The sequence below is a fragment of the Myxocyprinus asiaticus genome, chromosome 32 (assembly GCF_019703515.2).
Source record: "Myxocyprinus asiaticus isolate MX2 ecotype Aquarium Trade chromosome 32, UBuf_Myxa_2, whole genome shotgun sequence".
NCBI lineage: Eukaryota > Metazoa > Chordata > Actinopteri > Cypriniformes > Catostomidae > Myxocyprinus > Myxocyprinus asiaticus.
Window position 1 is genome coordinate 16,326,328 of NC_059375.1, and position 21,288 is coordinate 16,347,615.

A 21,288-nucleotide genomic window follows, 5' to 3' on the forward strand; every position below is an offset into this window, starting at 1 on the left:
ATAAAGGAGTGTATTTTTCACCTTCTAACAATTCTAATATTTAAAATATTGTTTAACTTTCATTGTTATTATGGATGAAAAATATTACAAAATCTCTTTTAAAGAAAAAAATAAGGCTTTGATTTCATATTTTTACCCTTCCATTCATCTTCAAATGACTTGAAAGACTTCAGAAGACATGGCAATGTGTACCGTAAGGGAACATACTGAGCAAAGATGCCCCCTGGTTTTTATGGTGCATTCAAAAATGTTAGGAAGTGAACGTTTCAATGCACTAAAACTATTTTGTGATCGGGGCAGCCCTAGAAATGGCCGACTCACTGATCAGCACTCTGACTAATAAACTAGGGAGCTGACTGAGACGCACCCTTTATAATCCTGCCAGAAAATAGCTGCACACATTGAGATGAACCACAAAACTTACAACATATTCCAATAACAACAAACAAGATACAATGCCTGAAAAAATATACAATGGGATCCAAAAGTCAGAGACCACTATAGTGAAAATGCTTCTATTTTGCATTTTCTTCTTTAATAACATTTTCATAAAAAAAAATTAAATATCATAATTTGAGTGAAAGGTTGAATTGAAAAATGTTTGTGAATTTCAGAATGTAATTTTTAGAATGTACCCATTTTGTTTTAATGACAGTATGCGCTCAAGCTCCCATTGGCTCAACAAGATTTTATTCAGTGTGATTTGAGAGTGTTGCAAACAACATCTTGTGTTCTTAAATGGCAAAGAACTCAGACCTTTTCAAGGAGTTAACATGGCATGGAGACATGATTTTAGAAATGAATTTCACAGAATGAATGCCATTTGACTCAATGAGTCTGCATCATTGAGTCTGTGTCATGTATTTGGCGCTATCTCCTGGTGGCCATATGTAACAGTCACCAATCACGTGTCTCTCTGCCCAAATATGGATGATTTTTGCACCAGATTGCAAGATGCCAGATAGCCAGATGCTGTGTGCACATTGTGCTTCATGTGGATTATCTAATGATATATGCATCTTATTACCTTGTGTTTGGGCTTGTTTGAAAGATAATTGCCTCCTCCAAGTAATGGTATGTGATATTTTATGTTGTTTATTTTTCGTGAATTTATGCAGCATATAAGCAACACCTGTTCACTTGAAACATAATTATCGAAGACATATACTAAACTATTACTTGCTATATTTTTGCTATATAGGCTGGTTGTATTCTACTCTTTGAGAGCTTTCCAATTACTTATGTATCATGGCTATTTAATGAGTGTGATGTTTTTACTGATTGCAATAATATGTACAGTGCAATTTTCTTTTTTATAAATTATCAAAACAGAACATTTCTGATTTGTCTGCAAATTTCAAAGCACTTGTTCAGTTTTGGTCATAATGCCTACATGCACTTTAAAGTACAGCTTCTAAGCTTTAAAATAATAGCTATTTTGTGTTGGTCAATATTGGTAATATTTTTACCATTTTTTTTTTCTCACGGGCAGGCCCATCCAAGCTTAGATTTTGAATCCCAGATTTTCAATGTGGTCTAAGACTTTTCACCCCACTCTTTTGCATCCTTTTGAGGTGGAATTACTTTTCTAGGCAAATGAACTCGAAATTTTGCTCCATTACAAAATGCTTTAAAGATACAGTTCCACCACGTCCCTTCCTGGTATCCTTACTCAGATATTGTGTGAAAGTTACAAAGTTCACCTGCTTTAAATGGTCATTACATGAGTTGAAAGATTGGATATACAGTATATTCCTTCAGTTTAATGAAGATTAATTGACTTTATTATGATCACTTATTAGCTGAAATTCTAAGCTGGAAGATGTGTATGGATTACTTGCACTAAAATCAATTTACTCTTAGCTCCAGTGACAGCAACAACAACAAAAAAGTAAACGTAAAATGAACAGCTTCTTTTACTGCACTTATCATTAATCATTCAGCAATCATAATATTACCTTACAAGAGTGCCGTCAATACATTTGAAGCCATACAGGTCACAGACTCTAATGATTAACTCATTGATCTGTCTAATAATTGACTAGTTCCTGATTTGATGTATATTCAGATACTGGCACCCTTTCTTGCATAATTTCCAATTACATGCAAATTCTTTCAATAATATTTAGGTATATCAAAATGCATTGTGATAGATACCCCAGGTCTCTATTCATAGATAAATTTCCCCCTAAGAGTGTAAATCCTATGGCACTTTCAAAATATTGCTCTGTTTGTTTGAACGGTACGAAATGTCAATTTCTGCCTCAATGATTGGCGCAGGAGTGTATAGGAAACCTGTTTTAGGAACAATCGTTATTTTTCCAATTCCATTTGGTGTCTCTAAATGTTCAGAACTTTTTGCTACATTAATTGACAATGAAAGTACATAGGAGATAGGAAATCATTTGGGGAGAGAGGGGACAGGCCGGATTCAGACCTGCGTCACACATATGAGCACCAAGGCTGAACATGTCTGAAGCACATGGGCTAACCACTAAGACATGGCTCCGACAAGAATAGCAGCCTTCTAAAGTAGTCCTCAGTTCACCTTTCAATATAAAAAAGTCCAGAGTCAGAACACAAAGACACTTTGTGTCCTGTTCTCAAGTTCAGTTCACATAAATGATAAAGCCAAGAATGGGATTGTGAAGACAAACATGTTGCCCTTGGCTGTACTGAAGTAATGGAATAGCTGAAATGATGCACAGCTGTCTTAGGATGCCCAATATCTGCTCACAGCAATCTTTTATCAGTGCATGTGTCATCTATCTTTGATGCTTTTAACAAATGTTCTGAAATATAAAAGCCCTGAGGACCTTCTATACATCATTACGGGTTCTTTTCATTGCAATAAAAAAGAAAGACAGAAATGGGGTATTTTATTGCCAGATGTAACCTTTTGTGGCTTTGTTAGTTTGTAGTACAGTAGCTAAGCACTACCCTTCAGTATTCTCAAGGCCAAAGAAAATAAAGGCAATGTCTGCCATCATTTCATTTTACGAGCAAATTGATTTTTACTTAAATGGGACCTATTGGACTGACATAATGCAACCAAGTACTACATAGAAATGATAAACAACTACTTTCTCTACAGCAGTTAAAATTGTGCATTAATGCATATACATTTTGTATTCTCTACTCACCCTGAAGTCAATACCGACTGTTGAGATGAAACTTCCTGCCAGAAATGCTCCATCTTTAAAACGAACAAGCAGACATGTTTTCCCCACCCCAGAGTCACCAACCAGCATTACCTGGAAAAAGAGAGAGAGATTATAGATGGAGCAAGGCACATGGTCTATTCCATTATCCCTCTTGTTTCCCCTGTCTCTCATTTGTTCTATTAAGGAACAAACATCTCTAAACCTCTCATTTTTCCATCAGTGCACCAAACAAGCTTTGTCTCTTTTCCTCCAGTGCTTAGAAAGACTTTGTCAAGGATTAAATGCAGGAATGCTTGTCATAGTGGAACGAAGGGGATTGGTTGTTGAGATGCAGAGACCAAAACACTACTTTCAGTTTTAAATGAATGAAGGTTCAGGACAAACGAAGATCAGTTTGGTAAAATGAAGCATTGCTAGTTCTCTTTGCACTGTCCAGTTCAGCTCCACTAGTAGAGGTCGGCTGATATGGGTTGATATGTAGAGAGGAGGGTAGCTGATGGCAGATATAATGGCGATAAATTAGTACGTTTAAAAATGAAAATTCTGTCATCATTTACTCACCGTCATGTTGTTTCAAACCCGTATGACATTCTATCTTCCGTGGAACACAAAATGAGATGTTAGGCTGCATGTTCAGTGACTGAGAGCCTCAGTCACCATTCACTTTCATTGCATCTTTTTTTCCACACAATCCAAATGAATGGTGAATGAAAGTTTCATTTTGCCTAACATCTGTGTTTGCGTTCCACGGAAGACAGAATGTCATATGAGTTTCAAAGAATTTGAGGTAAGTTACTCAAAATAAGTAATCCACTACAAATTAATTCTCTAAAATGTAAACAGACTACTTTACTGATTACATCATCTAAAAGTAATCACATTACTAATTATTTTACTTTTAAGTTACTTTCTAAATTACTTTTCCTAGAAAAGTTTTTGGTTTTCCGCTCAAATTCAAAATGTCTATATTTCCTCCTCATTCACTGTCACACCCTTCAGCTGTCACAGAAAGGCTAACAGACGTACATATGAATTCATATTTTAGATGTACTGTATTATACATATTACTTTAGCGCAAGTAATGCACTTAAAAGTAATTAATTAAAAGTCGGGAACTGTAATCTGATTACAAGAATTTCAAATGTAATGTGTTACACTACTTTTAACTAAAAAAGTAATTAGATTATAGTGACTAATTTGTAATCAGATAAACACAACACTGATGACGGTGTAAATGATGACAGAATTTTACATGTGTGAACTCTCTCTTTCATGAGAGCAAAGCATGCACACAAAAATGCTGAATTTAATTTAAATTCATTTAAACCGACTGTTCTCAGTTCAGGACAATCTGGGCTGTCAGTAAAGGGTTACATTTTTGATGTACGGAGTCATGTGACAAAACAACATGGCACCGATCTGAGCATGAGTTTATCTTTGGAAGAAACGCCAACAAAATTACATCTGATAAGAAACCAGTAAAGTTTTTACACTGAAACCTCTTTGAGTCAAAAAATAAGTCTAGTTTCATTCGATGACATTTTTAAAATTTGAGCTATTTATCGATTTATCAGAGGACTTATATGGAGTTAGGATGAAAATATGGTGCATTTTCAACTATTCTGAGACCAGTGCAGACAGACAACACACTGGAGGTTAAGATTCACTAAATAGGGAGCAAGGGAGCATCCTATAGCTATTCCTACGCAGTAAAGTCCATTCACTCCTAAAATCTGACCAAACGTTCAGTTTCAGGCTGCAGATGATGTTTGGACCACTCAACATGTTCGGCAGACATGGCACAATGGTAATCAGTACATAGATTCAGAAATTATAATGTCTAATTTTATTTTAACATGGTTGGAGTGATTGGACGATGCTGGCTATTACTTTGAATTTCTAATGGGTAAAATGCTTCACTTGTTTGTTTGACAGTACAAAGAGAGAACATTGAGATTTTGTTGCCAAAGTAGAAAAGAAATGTTTGTAACAAAAGTCAAATCAAGTCAAATAATTTTTATTTGAATAGTTTTTTTATTTGTGCTTTCTCAATACATATTGTTCCAAAGCAGCTTTACAGAAAATCAGCTGTAATGTCTGTAATGTCTTAAAATATGAAAAACCAACACTCCTGGAAACATAAACAATATGATAATAAAAATCAGACTCTCTATAGCTTGGTATTATTTAAAATTTCACAACTTAGTCCTGCTGTCCACATATGTGGACATCAATTTTTAGGAAAACTATTTGCTCTAGATTTTTATATATATGTGTGTGTGTGTGTGTGTGTGTGTGTGTGTGTGTGTGTGTTTATTAGGTGCTACTAGTTACAAATCAAAAAGGGAAATGGAAAATGCACACAGCAGTCACGCTCGGGTCTCAGGAGGTGACCTAGCTGTTCAGTTAGAGGCTACGCTTAGCTTGAGACAAACGGCGCGCGTAATACTCATTCATATGGGACAGCGGGATAATATTTCATTGTTTAAAATTATTGCTACAGCATAAATATAGGCTTAACCTTTATATGCATGCTGAAGCTGCATATTTTAATTAAAAAATTAAGAGTAAAATGATATAACTTAGTATGATGTGCTCACGCTGTCCCAGTTAGTAAAATATTGGTATGTTTAATGCATGAGCATGCCGGGTTGGTTATTGAAAAGCTGTGCGTACCTTGAAGGCGATGTCGTAGAATTCCCCGCTGTTGCTGAGAGAGGGTCGGCTGGGATAGACCACTCCGTTGGACTGGGTCAGGACTTTCTTTCCTTTCTCTTTCTCGCTGCTAGGAGATGAGTTCGGTGTATTTGAACTGCCTTTTCCTTTGGCCGCTTTTTTCCTCGACATTGTTATTTATTCCCCGTTTGAACGTGCGACGCGTGTGCGTAATTTATAAAGAGCGTAATGCGCTCTACACACTAAGGCAATTTCAGCTCACTTCTCCCGGTTATTGTGTTTTAGTACGCGTGAATTAACTTTTTATCAATAAGCGCGCACATGACTTAGGGGTTCCGACAAATAAAGAGAGAGAGCGAGCGTTGCACCTACTACACTGTGCCTCGCGATGTCCGTCTGTTTAATGCAGTGACTGACTCGAGAATTTGTTGATGCTGCTGCTGTTGTTGTTGTTTTTAGAAAGGAAAAAAACTCTCTAAAGACTGGCTCCTAGATACACCTTTGTCCGTCAGTATGAAAGGGAATATTCAGCGTTTCGCTCACTCCTCTTCGCAGTCTAGTAGTGCACGCGCGCAGGGCGCGTTGTCAACGATCAGTGGAAGTGCTGGCCACGCGCACACGGAGCACATCTCTTCAAGGCATCCTAGCAGCTCGCGAACGCTCAGTCTCCACTTGTTGCAACACAAGCCATCTTAAAGGCGCAGAGTCTTGTTTTGAAAGTAGGATTAGGATCGGGATTAGTCGTTTTACGGTCAAGACAACATACTGTTATTTAACAAATTTAGTTTATTCTTCAAAACCCTAAACGCAAGACTAAAACTGTCTACTGTAACTGAAACCTCATTATTTGTAGGCCTACTAATTTTAAACTGTACTGCCAAAAGTTTGAGAAGGATATAGCTGCTGCAGGAATAGCTCCAAAAAGGAGCGGGAGCTCCAACCCGCCATTAAATATATAGAGAGCCCCTAACCTAACATTTACCCTGTGTGTGTGTGTGTAACTGACGTCCGTTACTTTTGGAGTAACCCCGCCCCGTTTTAGAGTAACTCCGCCTTCTTCTGGAGATTCCGCCACCATTTGGAGATCTCCGACCTGCAATTATACCTACTTGAAAAGTTTAGACATTATTTATACAAAAGTGGTGGTGTTTCACAGTGCACAATATCCAATAAGTTATTTATTTGTTAAATAATGTAATAACATATAATAATATAATGTAGCATATACTACACAGTGAGCAGCATGCTAGTATTCATTTTTATTAGGTTCTTATTATATGAGCTGTGTCCAAAAGTACTATACACTATGCACTTACAATATACACTATGCACTTAGCAATGTAGTGTATGAATTTCTAGACTGTTGTTTTGTCTCCATTATTTACAATTGTTTTGTCAGACCCACATTGTAGCCAGGTAACTCCGCCCCTTCCGCTACATAGGGCAAGCGGCGAGCACTGAGTGCATGAAGTGTCCAATGTTTACACTCCATTTTGACGGTTGAAGAAATGTATTATTCGGATACTCATAGCTGACTTCTTTTTGTTGCATTTTCAGTGTTGACATACTCGTCGTACTACAGTAATTACACTACAAAATGACGTGGAATAGTGCAGAAGTGTGCGGTTTGGGACGCACCTAAAGTCTACAGACATTTGCAGGAATTTCTTGGGGGTTTTCTGTACAGTCATGGACTGACTGCTGAGCAAATGTTTGAATTAAAAACACAATGAACTATCATTGGTCATTTTTCATATTGGTCAGAGAAATCTTTCATGTTTACATGGGCAGTTCTTGTCCAGAATATGCTGTAAAGTGGACCAGATTTTATTATTTTAGTCTGGCTACACAAGATTGGGGTACATATGAGTCATGTACAGCGTGTGCGTAAATGTAAGACCAGTGTTTCATTTTTATCCCATATCGTTACATAAGCTTCAGTACATGTATAGCTACGGGTGACTCATATCGATGAGAACCTGTCTAAAGAAAGCTCTCATTTGTATTAATCTTAACAAGAACGTATATTAAATTATTCCTTAGGAGAAAAAAATTTGATATGCATACAACAGCAAGTATGTACGCATTATGTGCAGCCATAAGATTTCATCCTAACCATCTGGTACTGTCAAGTATTGCACTAAATGACTATCCCATAAAGGTCATTTATAGCCTACACCTGTCACTTGGATCAGTTGCTATAGTTACATTCTAATTGATGTCTTCCTTTCTCAGTCTCAGTCTAACATGTGTATCAAACTTTACCTAACCTCTCAAACAGGTAATAAGATCTCTCCTTTATGGAGACACACTGTCACTTCCCAACATAATTACTTGTCTTGAGCATTTCCTTTCTTTATTGTTGCAAATAAAGTATCTGTCCAAAGGCTATAACAGCTCAACTGAAATGAGCATGGATAATTACCAGAAACAGATGCTCAAAGTCTGTGAAAGCTCAGTTTAGAGCAGGCAGGGCCACATTGATTGCTCTGTCTTACATCTGTGGATACAGCTTGCCAACTCTGGGTCAATGAACAGAACAGTTTCTTATTATTTTAGATTTTAGATCTGCTGCAGAATTTAGATACAGAAGGAATACAGCCCAATTCAAGAGTCTAGTTTGAACAAAAATGAACATTTTGTTATCATTTACTTACCATCATGTTGTTCCAATATTACTATCTTTCCTCCGTGGATCACAAATGGATATAGGTATATTGTAAGCCTCAGTCACCATTCACTTTCAATGTATAAAAAAAGATGCAATGAAAGTGAATGGTAACCGAGACAGACATTCTCCCTAACTTTTTTTGAACCACAGTAGAAAGTCAAATGGGTTTGGAACAACATGAGGGTGAGTAATTGATGACACTGTATTATTTTAAAAAGACTAGAGAGTGGGGGGCCTGGGTAGCTCAGCGAGTAAAGACGTTGACTACCACCCCTGGAGTCGCGAGTTTGAATCCAGGGCGTGCTGAGTGACTCCAGCCAGGTCTCCTAAGCAACCAAATTGGCCTGGTTGCTAGGGAGGGTAGAGTCACATGGGGTAACCTCCTCGTGGTCGCTATAATGTGGTTCTCGCTCTCGGTGGTGCACGTGGTGAGTTGCGCATGGATGGCGCAGAGAATAGTGTGAAGCCTCCTCACGCGCTAGGTCTCCGCAGTAACGCACTCAACAAGCGACGTGATAAGATGTGCGGATTGACGGTCTCAGACGCGGAGGCAACTATTTATGCAACTGAGATTCGTCCTAGACCTAGAGCACATTGGGAATTGGGCATTCCAAATTGGGGAGAAAAGGGGAGAAAAAAGCCTTGAGAGCAGTTGTTCTTCCATGTCTTATCCATATCTGGCCAAATGGGTACTATAGCACTCTCACAGTCCTTTAAAAAATATTTGGATTTTTACAGAGCTAAACGAGTGTTTTATAATTCTGCTCATTTGTGTAATCAAAATGGAAAAATGGAAAGGAACAGGAATTAATGCATTTGAAATACACAGTCTTTGGAAAGGTTAAAGAACAATACGGCAAGAACTGCCTTCTTCCAAACATAGACATAAAAACTGTCAACAGACTTCAATTTATGTTTCCATACACTGTGTATGTACTGTCTGTTTTAGGTTTAATATTTTTACACTGCTTATTCATCATCACACTTTACATTAACATATATTATGCTATTCTTATTCTTTTTAATGCTTATTTTATCCATTACACTACGATATTCAATGAAACACTGCATTGATTTTAAAAAAGACAAATTTTATACTACATTATGCTACGTATATTAGGCATTAAGTACTAAAGTTAAGTGCATTACCTGAACTTTTAGACCATTCTTCCTTACAGAACTGTTTCAGCTCAGCCATATTCTTAGGATGTCTGGTGTGAATGGCTCTCTTGAGGTCATTCCACAGCATAAGGTCTGGGCTCTGACTAGGTCACTCCAAAATGTGGATTTTCTTTTTTTGAAGCCATTCTGTAGTGGATTTTCTTCTATGTTTAGGGTCACTGTCCTGCTGTATCACCCAATATCTAGAACTTCAGCTGGCACACAGCCACACTGACATTATCCCGTAGGATATCTTGATAAACTTGGGAATTATTTTTTCCCTCGATGAAGGGAATCGGTCCAGGCCCCGAAGCAGCCCCAAACCATGATGCTCCCTTCACTCTACTTCTCCATTGGGATGATGGCTTCATTTCATGTTGTTATACAATGCCCTTTATACTAGATACATAGTGCTGCAGGTTCTTCCCAAACAATTCAATCTTAATTTCATCAGTCCACAATACATTTTACCAGTAGTGTTGTGAAGTGTCAATGTGGTCTTTGGCAAAGAACAGAGATGTTAACCAGTTCCAATGATTCCTTCTAGTCTTTAGCTGTCACTCTTTTTTACCTCATTGAGCATTCTGCGGTGTGCCCTTTGAGTCATCTAGGCTGAACGACCACTTCTAGGGAGAGTAGCCACAGCACTAAATCGTCTCCATTTATATAAAATTTGTCCAAATGTGGACAGATAAATATCTAAGCTCTTCGAGATAACTTTGTAACTCTTTCCAGCTTTATGCAAAGCAACAATTCCTGATCGTAGGTTTTCTGAGATCTCTTTTTTGCAAGGCATGGTTTACTTAAGCAGATGCTTCTTGTGAACAGCAAACTCAAAATGTTTGAGTGCTTTTTATAAGTCAAAGTAGCTCTAACCCACACTTCCAATCTCATTTCATTAAATGGATGCCAGGTTTGCCAACTCCTGACTCAACGCCTAGCTTTTGTTGATGTTATTAGCCTAGGGGTTCACTTACTTTTTCCACAGCACTGTGAATGTTTAATGGGATGTGTTCCATAAAGACATGAAAGATTATACTTGTTTGTATGTTGTTAACTTAAACACATTTTTGTTTGTCTATACTTGTGACTTTAATGAAGATGAGATCACATTTTATGACCAATTAATGCAGAAAACCAGCTAATTCCAAAGGGTTCACATACTTTTTCTTGACACTGTTGCTACATATCTCTGCATATTAAGCTGGGAGAAGAGAAATCATTTTAATGTTATATAACCCAGAGATACTTAATGCTACAAAAAGGCATTCTCTCTGAAAGAAAATAAAAAAGAACAGCCATTGTTAAGTTTTATTCAGATGGAGTTGACCCCTCATGTTGAAATTATTTTTGGAAAACCAATCATTCATTGACTGTGTATCTTACAGATGGATATTCAGAAATAATTGGTTTCTTACATCAAAATGAAAGAAAATAAAAAGCCTACCAGCTTTGATCTTCAAATTTAACAAAAACAACCTTGCTTATGAACTGAGCATTCTTCATTTTCATGGTCAAAGGTACATGATGATTACAGTGTGCTTGTAATGCTTGAGTATATTCAACATCATATGTATACAAGAAATGGGCCGTTTTTGTTCACAGGCTTAAAAGAGCCCTCGCCTGACAACAACACTTCTTCTCAGATAGTGGTGAAACACAAAAGAGTTGCCTTTAGAAATCACTTATATAACATATCCTCTTTGGCACAGTTTTGTCAAGACCAACCAAGTATACTTCAGTGTATGGACACAAGAGATAACAAAAATGAAGGCATATCCAAGATGTCCTAAACCCTTCAGGTTTGTGGAATGACTTAATAGCTGTCTGGAAGAGGCCAGTTCCTGGACTGAAAGTACCTCCTGAGGCCCTCCAGGTTGACAGGGGGGAAGTAGGGTCCGATTCGCTTCCTGACCCACCATTTCCCCTGGGTAGCACTGGTACTGCCTGGGCGAGTGAATTTATATCGGAAATGTTCCCCTCGTATCCACCTGAAATAAAAAAAAATAATTTAAAAATCACATCCGCATAGTGCCTTCAACACATACACATTTCTTAATGTGTGTTTTTGCTCATTAACTTATGAAGAAACATGAGGTAACTTGCAAAATGTGTTTTTTATAAAAGTGCCACAGGAGGGAGCTAAAGACTTGGGTAATATGGCCTTATGTATACATGCATATGAATAAAGTTTGCCATTCAGTAAACAGTTTTTTTACTGTAAAAAATTTTTTTTGACTAAAAATAGACTGAAATAGAAATGTGATTGCCCTTGTCTAAGAAATGACAGCTTTTCCTTACTGTCCCAAAAGGAACATTAAAAACCAACAACATACCAAAGAAGTAAAAGGTTTAATCAGTGATTTTTGGAAAGCATGCTCACCCATTAAGATGTCCATTAATGGTAAAAGTGTGTACAATCCTGCATTGATATCAATTTACAATAAAGTAAATGTTTTATTTATTTATTTTTTAAACAATATTTACATACCAAACAAACATATTTTTGACAGCCGTGGTTAATAAAGTGGCAAGTTACCACAGTTTTATTGTAACAGTTACTTCATATTTTGGCAAAAAAACATTTGCCAAGTCCACATAACCACGTCAACTGTTTTCATTAAAGGGATAGTTCACCCAAAAATGAAAATTCTCTCATAATTTACTCACTTTCATGCCATCCCAGATGTGTATGACTTTCTTCTGCTGAACACAAATATTTTTAGAAGAATATCTCAGCTCTGTAGGTCCATACAATGCAAGTGAATGGTGACCAGACCTTTGAAGCTCAATTACACTTCCTATAGCACCATCTATTCTAGCGCTCTGTGCATGCGTCAAGCACTAGGAAGTGTAATCAAGCTTGAAATCATGATCGTGCCTAGAGATTGCAATGACAAGATGTACAGTGAAAATTGAGTTACATTTTAGTTCATTCTCACCCAAAACCAATTGGATCGCTTCTGAAGACACGGATTAAACCATTGGAGTCTTATGGATTACTTTTATGCTGCCTTTATGTGCTTTCTGGAGTTGGAAATGTCTGGTCACCATTCACTTGCATTGTATGGACCTACAGAGCTGAAATATTCTTCTGAAAATATTTGTGTTCTGCAGAAGAAAGTGATACACATCTGGGATGGCATGAGGGTGAGTAAATGATGAGAGAACTATCCTTTTAAAATTCTGCATTGACTTCTATCATGTAAATAGTAAGAATGTCCATGCAAAATATTGAAAAAAGCATTTTAACCATTGATGGACAGCATTGGTAGCCATTCCTAAAAATAATAACAGGTCACATTTTATTATAAGTGTCTGCATTACTGTGTATATACATAGGTAATTAATGAGTAATACTTGTAAACACTACATGTAATTATTGTGTACTTAGTTTGTAGAGCTGCTTGTACTTACATATTGTTAGTTATTACTATAGTAATTAATCATAGTAACATGTAATTTGTGCAAAATGAACACAGTAAAAAAAAAAATCCCCAAAAATAAAAATGATAATAATAAATTCTTATTTAATAACATATAATAAATTATATAATAATATCATTGTTATTATTGCTCCAAGGAATAATAATATGCTAGAAAATATATTTTCAATAGTTTTCTTTCTGGGTGTGTCCATTATAAGCTTAAGACCTGTAATATTATACAATGTAATAGGTGATAGAAGTATTCATAGTACATGCACTGGCTGTTTTCAGTGCTGTATTTGATAGTTTGCATTACATTTACATTTAGTCAATAAGCAGACGCTTTTATGCAATGCAGCTTACAATAAAGAACACAGCAAGCAATTGTTATTCTGGCTGTATTGAGTTTTACCTGGGTTGCTCTCTGCCCTGAAATGGGTTGTGTCCCATTAGGGAAAGAACAGTGGAGTCATTCGCCAACAGTCTGCCTGCTATGTGAATAACCCACTCATTCTGTTCATATGTCTGAAAGAAAGACAGAGAATTCAAAAACATATCACAGTACTACAGCCATCCACATTTTCATCCACACTTTAATGCACACTTTAGAGTCTGGTAGCCCACAGACTTCTGAGATTTCCCCAGCACTACTCCACATTACTTTCAGAAGTTTTCACTTCTGCACAGGTGCAAGAGCAGCAGGGTGCATATGCTAGAGATGGGGGCGTTGAGGCAGATTGAAGAGCTATTTGGAGCTCTGCTGTCCAAAGGAACAGAAGGAGGGCTTTTGTCTTATATTATACGTTTCCATTATATTTTGCAATGCATCTGTTCAGAGGTCAGGAATGAAGACATAGAAACGCCGATGTGCACAAAGGCTCAAACATGCACATTTCTACATCACAGTTGTTTAGATGTCCAGCAGCAATGCAGTTTTAAGTTACTGGTATAACAAGAAACTTTTATTGGTTCTATATGAAAGCTGTTCAGAAGATTTATGATCTCATTTGTCTGTGCAACTGAATTATTATTTCTGTGTGTGTGCGTGTGTTACATAAGCATTATAAATAATCTTTTTACATCTCTCTGCACCCTTTCTATTGACTAGGCTTTTTGTGCTGCAGTGTAATTTATCTCCTTGTGAAGAATTCATTAATAGAACGTTTTGCACTGACTACACGTCTTTGATTTAAAGGGATAGTTCACCCAAAAATTAAAATTCTCTCATCATTTACTCACCCTCGTGCCATCCCAGATGTGTATTACTTTCTTTCTTCTGCTGAACACAAACGAAGATTTTTAGAAGAATATTTCAGCTCTGTAAGTGAATGCTGACCAAAACTTTTAAGCTCCAAAAAGCACATAAAGTCAGCATAAACATAATCCATCAGACTCCAGTGGTTTCATCTATGTCTTCTGACGTGATCCAGTCGGTTTAGGGTGAGAGCGGACTAATATATAACTTTTTCACTGTACATCTTGAGAGCAGTCTCCTTGGCGATCATGATTTCAAGCTCGATTACACTACCTTTAGCGCCATCTAGCGCTCTGCGCATGCGCCAAGCACTAGGAAGTGTAATCGAGCTTGAAATCATGATCATGCCTAGAGACTGCAATGGCAAGATGTATATTGAAAAAGGAGATTTGTTTTGGTCTGTTCTCACCCAAAACCAACACGATCGCTTCAGAAGAATTAGGATTAAAAGGATTAAAACACTGGAGAATGATGGATTATCTTTATGCTGCCATTATGTGCTTTTTGGAGCTTCAAAGTGCTAGTCACCATTCACTTGCATTTAAAGGACCTACAGAGCTGAAATATTCTTCTAAAAATCTTCGTCTGTGTTCTGCAGAAGAAAGAAAGTCATATACATCTGGGATGGCATGAGGGTGAGTAAATGATGAGAATTTTTTTTTTTTTTTTTTTTTGCTGATTACAGAGTCTAGGACTAACACAGAGACAGGTGTGATTTTTCAGGACACCTATTTCAGTGATATCTGTCAGATAGTAGGGACATGTTGTGCATGGTATTCCAATAATTATAGCACCTTTAACATAAATCAGACAGAAACCGTTTTTGTTAAAAGCGTCAGAGTTAAAGCCCAAAATCTAAAAGCGTCTGAGTATTGCAGTAGCATTATGATGTCACAGACTCCCTGCTTCACCTGAAAGGCAGCAAACCACATAAGCCAGTCCAGCCTGTAGTGGAATGGGGAGATGAGGCAAGGTCTTCTGTTCAGAGCTCCAGGTTTACACAGGAACTCATACTCCTCCCATATCACCCCCTCTTCAGTGTGGTTTACACTCAGTGTGCCCTGAAACACCACCTCTGTCCGCTCCTTAGTGATACTACACAATGAGAGAGATACAGAGCAGAGTATGTGAGTGAAGTGGAGCAACAACAATTTGCCTAGTAGTCTGATTCAGCTCTAAACCGTGTTTACCATTTCTCCCTCAGAGTTTGCTCTATAGCGAAATTTGCAAGTAATTACCAGTCCAATGTAAAATTCTTTCAGTATGTTTTTTTAAATCATCAGCATGAGATGTTTATTTTTGTATTTTTATAATTAAAATTTTTTATTGATTCATATATACACAACAAAGATAAACACAACACATATACAACGAATCAACATTTCACATTCAAACCCCACTAATATCCCTCCCCATTCACCAACCCCCCTGACCCCCAACGAACACCCCTGTGGTCCCACATAATAACACACACACAAACACACACACACACACACACACACACACACAAAAAGAAAATAAACATACATAATTAAACTAAACTACACTCTCCACATCCCCTCTCCGAGAGTCCCAAAAAATGCCAAATAATTGCCCCATTTCCTACCAAATAAGTCCCAAAACCCCAGCCTTCTACTTGCCACCTCCTTGAAAGCAGCCACCCTCCCCATTTCCACACACCACTCCAAAAATGAGAGTGCTCCATCTGACTTCCATCCCCTTCAAATAATTTGCCTGCCAATCATGAGACTAGTCAGAACCCAAATTCTTACATGATTATCCTCCAAATTTATGACCGCTCCATCACCCAAAATACAGTCTGGGACAAAGTCAAATTTGAGTGCCTAAAAAGTCACACATACAACTCTGAACTTTCAACCAAAATTCTTGAATCTTAACACACCCCCCAAAAACATGGGTTGTGTCTCCATCTTCTGATTGGCATTGCCAGCAGGTGGGTGTGTCTTTAAGACCAAGCCTACACAATCTAGAGGGGGTCCAATAGAATCTATGTAAAATCTTAAATAGCATAAGGCGCACCCTTGCATCTTTAGATGTAGACTTAATGTTTTTTAGAATCCTAGCCCACACTCCCTCCTCCAATACCAAGTATAAATCTTTCTCCCATAATCTCTTGAGAGAAGTTGAAGCTCCGTCCCCCAGACTCTGAATTAGCTGGGAGTAATACACTGATGCCTCATGACCTTTTCCAAAAGCAGTAATCACCTCTCCGGGAGTATTTGCCGCTTTAGGGGGGTGTATGCTACTCCCAAAAATAGTACAGAGCATGAGATGTTTTAAGTGAAATCACATTTGCACATTTCTGTACAGTTGCGTACGATGCATTAGTACAATGATATAACAGCATAATCGAAATCTTTAATATATACTACACATCTGAGAGGAGAGAGTGACATACAACCCACCCATTTTATTTCCATGTGACAGGTACACTACATTTGTTTTTCTAGATATGTCTTTATAAATTCCCCACACTCCCATCGCATTCATCTGTCATCAATTTTAACTAAACATTTTGTATTTTTGATCACTAACTTTCCAATCAAATTTCACAAATTAAATTTTTTTCTACTGACATTTAGCCTGTTAAAGGGATAGTTCACACAAAAATGTATATTCTGTCATCATTTACTCAGCCTAATTTCATTCTATGCCCCAATTACTTTTCTTGAGCTAAACACAAAAGGATTTATCTAGCATGTCCATAATATCCTGCTGTTTTTCCATACAATGGAAGCGAATAGTGAGCACTTTTGATTTCAAAGCTGGATAAAAAAAAAAAAAAATTGTCTAATCCCTATTCCTCATTTCCTACATAACCATTCCTACATAAAAATAATGCGTTTTATCATTGTCTTCCATCTTGGGTAAAATAGTGTTTGTTTTTCATGACCCTTTAAAGGGATAGTTCTCCCAAAAATGTAAATTCTCTCATCATTTACTCACCCTCATGCCATCCCAGTGAATTACTTTCTTTCTTCTGCTGAACACAAACAAAGATTTTTAGAAGAATATATAAGAATAAATCTCCACTTTCACTTTCAGTTTCACATCTGAAAGAGAAAGTGGAGATTTATGGTAAAAAATTTATTAAATATTGATCTGTTTCTCACCCACACCTATCATTCCGCTTCAGAAGACATTGATTTAACCACTGGAGTCTTGTGGATTACTTTTATGCTGCTTTTATCTGCTTTTTGGACCTTCAGATTTCTGGCCACCTTTCACATGCATTGAAATAGAATATTCTTCTAAAAATCTTTGTTTGTGTTCAGCAGAAGAATAAAGTCATACACATCTAATATGGCATGAGGGTAAGTAAATGATAAGAGAATTTTAATTTGATCCCGATCCCTATTTAATAACTATCCCTTTAAGTACCTTTTGTTTTACTGGGTGACTGACAAATGGCAAGTGGCTGTTTGATGAGTGTTAACTTAATACATTTGGTACATTTAATCCAATCCAATGTAATCCAATCCAATTTTAAATAATCAGATTACATGACCTAAAAACTGTAATCTAAAAGATTCTGTTACTGATTACAATGTTAGTCGTGTAATTTGTAATTAGTCCCAGATAACATTTCAGAAGTAATCTACCCAACACTGATGCTAGATTTTGTAAGTCATACAGGGTTGGAAAAACATGAGGGTGAGTAAATTATGACAGAATTTTCATTTTTGGGAGAACTATTCCTTAAACACTGTATTTAACACATTGTGAATTCTTGCTCACATGCAATTGCATTATGGGCTGTTGTGTGTTATGCTCAGAAAACATTGCCGCTTAGACTTTAAAAAGGTTCTGCCATCTTGAGGTTATTGATGAGGTTTCAAGAGCACATTTATAACAGTATAAACCACTGTGACGCTCAGACAGAGATGGATGGGGTACCTGCCAAAGGCTCCGTACGTGTTGACTATCCGCAGGGGATCAAACGAGGTGTTCATCACCTGTCTGGAACTCAGCAGGTTCATCACCACTGGGACGCTCAGATATGCTATCAAAACCCCCAAAGACACATTCACCACACGCCTTATCAGCATACCTGAACCACAAGGAGACAAAGAGAGACACTGACAGGGCAAAACAGGAAGAGGACGTGAGAAAGATATCAAGGGGGAAAAAAACTTTGCGAGGGAAAGCATACTACATGCCCAAGTCATTCAAATAACTGGGCACTGAACAAAAGCAATCATGAAGTTTGGACTGGACTGAATTTATGTTTTCTCCAGATCTTGCTTGACATGATTTTCGTAGACAAATACAAATTTAGCCTATGCATGGATTATTTTTTTTTTTAACTAAACTAATATTGTAATCACTTTTTAAAATAGGTGATTTGGATGGTATAGTGAAGGAAAATGGCCAGAATGTGCAGAGCCGTATTCTAGGCAAAGCGTAACTACTTTGAAGAATTAAACATTTAAGCTAGCTCTTGAGTTTTTATTATTATTATTATTATTATTATCATATATTTGTGTCACTACATAATTCACAAACTTTCATAATATTCTTAATGTATAAAAAGTAGGGCTGTCGATTTAACGCGTTAATTTAGTTTGATTAATTATATAACAAATAACACGTTAAAAAAATTAACGCAAGTAATCATGCCCCCTGACGTGTACGTAAATTCCGTAATAAAAGCACGAATTTTCCAACCATATGAGCCACAAGTGGGCAGAGAGATTTTCCAATGTTCATTATGTACGTGAGACGGTTGTAGAGGTGATGTCAGCAAGAGAAATCACAGACTTTTTCAAGCTCGAAGTAAATCTGTTTTTACTTGCTGCGTGAACAGGTGGTAGCACGCCTCAACAAGCCTCACAAGCAGCGCAGCCACAGAATGAGAACCGCTCACAAAGGAAGCACAACAGGTGGGACGAAACACAACAGAATACAGGAATTTTGAGACGTGATTTTCAAAGTTTCCACTACTTTTAACTTGACACAGCGTCCTGAAAATGCGGCATTTATGACGCTGAATACCAGTGAGGCGCTCCAAACTCGTCTGTCTGAGGCACACACATGTAAATATAGTGACAACTAAAAATAGCGCAGACGGAGTGCAAGAACACGTACTGTGAGAACTGGACACATGACAAACTCAGTGCAAAATAAGAGTGCTGTCAGCTGTAGGCTTGTTCAATTATATGAGAATAAAACAAATAATATATGAGTTCTTAAGCCATTTTTTGTATTGTCTACTCTAATCAATGCTTTACTCATCTGCCACAATAATGCTATTTATTTTAACTGAATTTCAATCCATATTATATATTTATTATAGGCCCTACATATTATATTTATAAATATTTGAATTATTATGCATTATTTATATTAATTATCTTTATCTGGGGGCCTTTCTCAGCAAATAACGATATATGCGATTAATTGCGATTAATTCGATTAATTAATCGGCATGTCATGTAATTAATTTGATTCAAATTTTGCATTGATTGACAGCCCTAATAAAAAGTCATTCTAAAGAATGAGGAGTGTCCAAACATTTGACTAGTGTAGACACACACCTTTATTGGGCTGTGGATTGTGGCCTGCAGCCTCCTCTGTCTGTATCTTCAGTAAAGTCTGTCTGGCTCCTCCGGAGCGTCGGAACAGGAAAGCTAGCGCAGCATCATCAAAACAGGCCAGACTGGGCACAATAGTCAACCAGTTTAGAAAACTCAGATTCCCACTTATGATCAGAACGACCTGCAAACATATAGAAACACATTTAAAATGAGACTTTAGGGTTACATTAAACATCTCAAGATTATAAAGAAATATATTTTTAAAAAAAACGTATATATATTTAAATATCTGTTGATCATTAGTAGTCAGACGGTTGTTAAGGTTGTTCATAATTCACATAAATCTGATTTGTTTTTTAAATCCAATCTTTAGGACTGGCTGTCTGCACTGTAATTTTTTAAGTAATGATATCTGATCTATATGTTCAGACACTGTTGAAAATATATGGTATATCCACATCAGTTGCCATAGTAATGACTTAAGCATCAGCAAATTGCCAAACGACGTACAAGAATAGCTGTTATTATGAAAAATAGGACCAAAAAACTGGAAATTCTGCCTCTGCATATATTATGTACAGTACATTAATGACATCCCACTGCAGTGCTGAACTCATAAGGTGCATCAGAGGTATATCTGTACTCTTTACACATTCATACATATTCTATGTCCGAAACCACTCACTCATTTATCATTCATTATATCCTTCGGGGACCCCGTGTACACATGCTTTTGTGTACAATGTATTTTGGCTTTGCTATATTCATCACATAATTAAAATTACTTAGGTCAACAAAAGTGCCTCTGGTTAAGTTTTTTTAATTGAAACTTGATTGGGTGTATGTGACGAGGAGGAGGGCAGGGCCAGGCCGTGACTATGCATGCCATCCCCCAGTTGGGCTAGTCAGCTGAGGAGAGGGATAAGAGCAGCGGAACGTGGCAGTTCGGGAGAGAGAGCGCCACATGCAGCTGCCATGTGTCTTTTAGTTTAATTAAATATTATTTTGACTGTTCAGCCGGTTCCCGCCTCCTCCTTTCCCATGCAGCGAGTAACCTTGTACATTGGTGCCAAAGCCCGGGAAGGAGGAGGGATGCGCTGTCGTGGAGTCCTCGCTACTGCCATCCACCCAAAGGAGCAGCCGCGGCCATCCGCCGGGGGACGGAGGAGTTGCTGCCGACCACCTGGACGCGAAGGAACGGCCACCTTCCACGAGGGGAGGAGGGGCTCACTGCCGGCCACCTGGAGCGGTGGAGTCGCTGCCAGGAGCGGAGGAGTTCCTTACCAGCCGCCAAAACGCGGAGGGGCATTCCATCCGCCAGGGGTCGGAGGACTGGCTCCAGTCCACCCAGGGAGGAGCGGCTGTCATCCGCCAG

At 37.6% G+C, this 21,288-nt stretch overlaps 2 protein-coding genes across 2 annotated transcripts in view; both read right to left on the reverse strand.

Annotated features, from left to right (window-relative positions):
• Nucleotides 1-6,654, reverse strand: part of LOC127423179 (ras-related protein Rab-26) — a 125,225-nt gene extending 118,571 nt beyond the window's left edge. The window contains exons 1-2 of the mRNA XM_051667307.1: nucleotides 5,841-6,654; nucleotides 3,144-3,254 (exon numbers count right to left, since the gene is read on the reverse strand). Of these exons, the coding sequence (XP_051523267.1) occupies nucleotides 3,144-3,254; nucleotides 5,841-6,011 (282 nt within the window). The 5' untranslated portion in view covers nucleotides 6,012-6,654. The remainder of the gene's footprint in view (nucleotides 1-3,143; nucleotides 3,255-5,840) is intronic.
• Nucleotides 6,655-10,970: 4,316 nt separating this feature from the next.
• lmf1 (lipase maturation factor 1) overlaps nucleotides 10,971-21,288 on the reverse strand; it is a 48,582-nt gene continuing 38,264 nt past the window's right edge. Inside the window, exons 7-11 of the mRNA XM_051667318.1 lie at nucleotides 19,914-20,094; nucleotides 18,274-18,427; nucleotides 15,267-15,450; nucleotides 13,513-13,625; nucleotides 10,971-11,663 (exon numbers count right to left, since the gene is read on the reverse strand). Coding sequence (XP_051523278.1) covers nucleotides 11,489-11,663; nucleotides 13,513-13,625; nucleotides 15,267-15,450; nucleotides 18,274-18,427; nucleotides 19,914-20,094 — 807 coding nt within the window. The 3' untranslated portion in view covers nucleotides 10,971-11,488. The remainder of the gene's footprint in view (nucleotides 11,664-13,512; nucleotides 13,626-15,266; nucleotides 15,451-18,273; nucleotides 18,428-19,913; nucleotides 20,095-21,288) is intronic.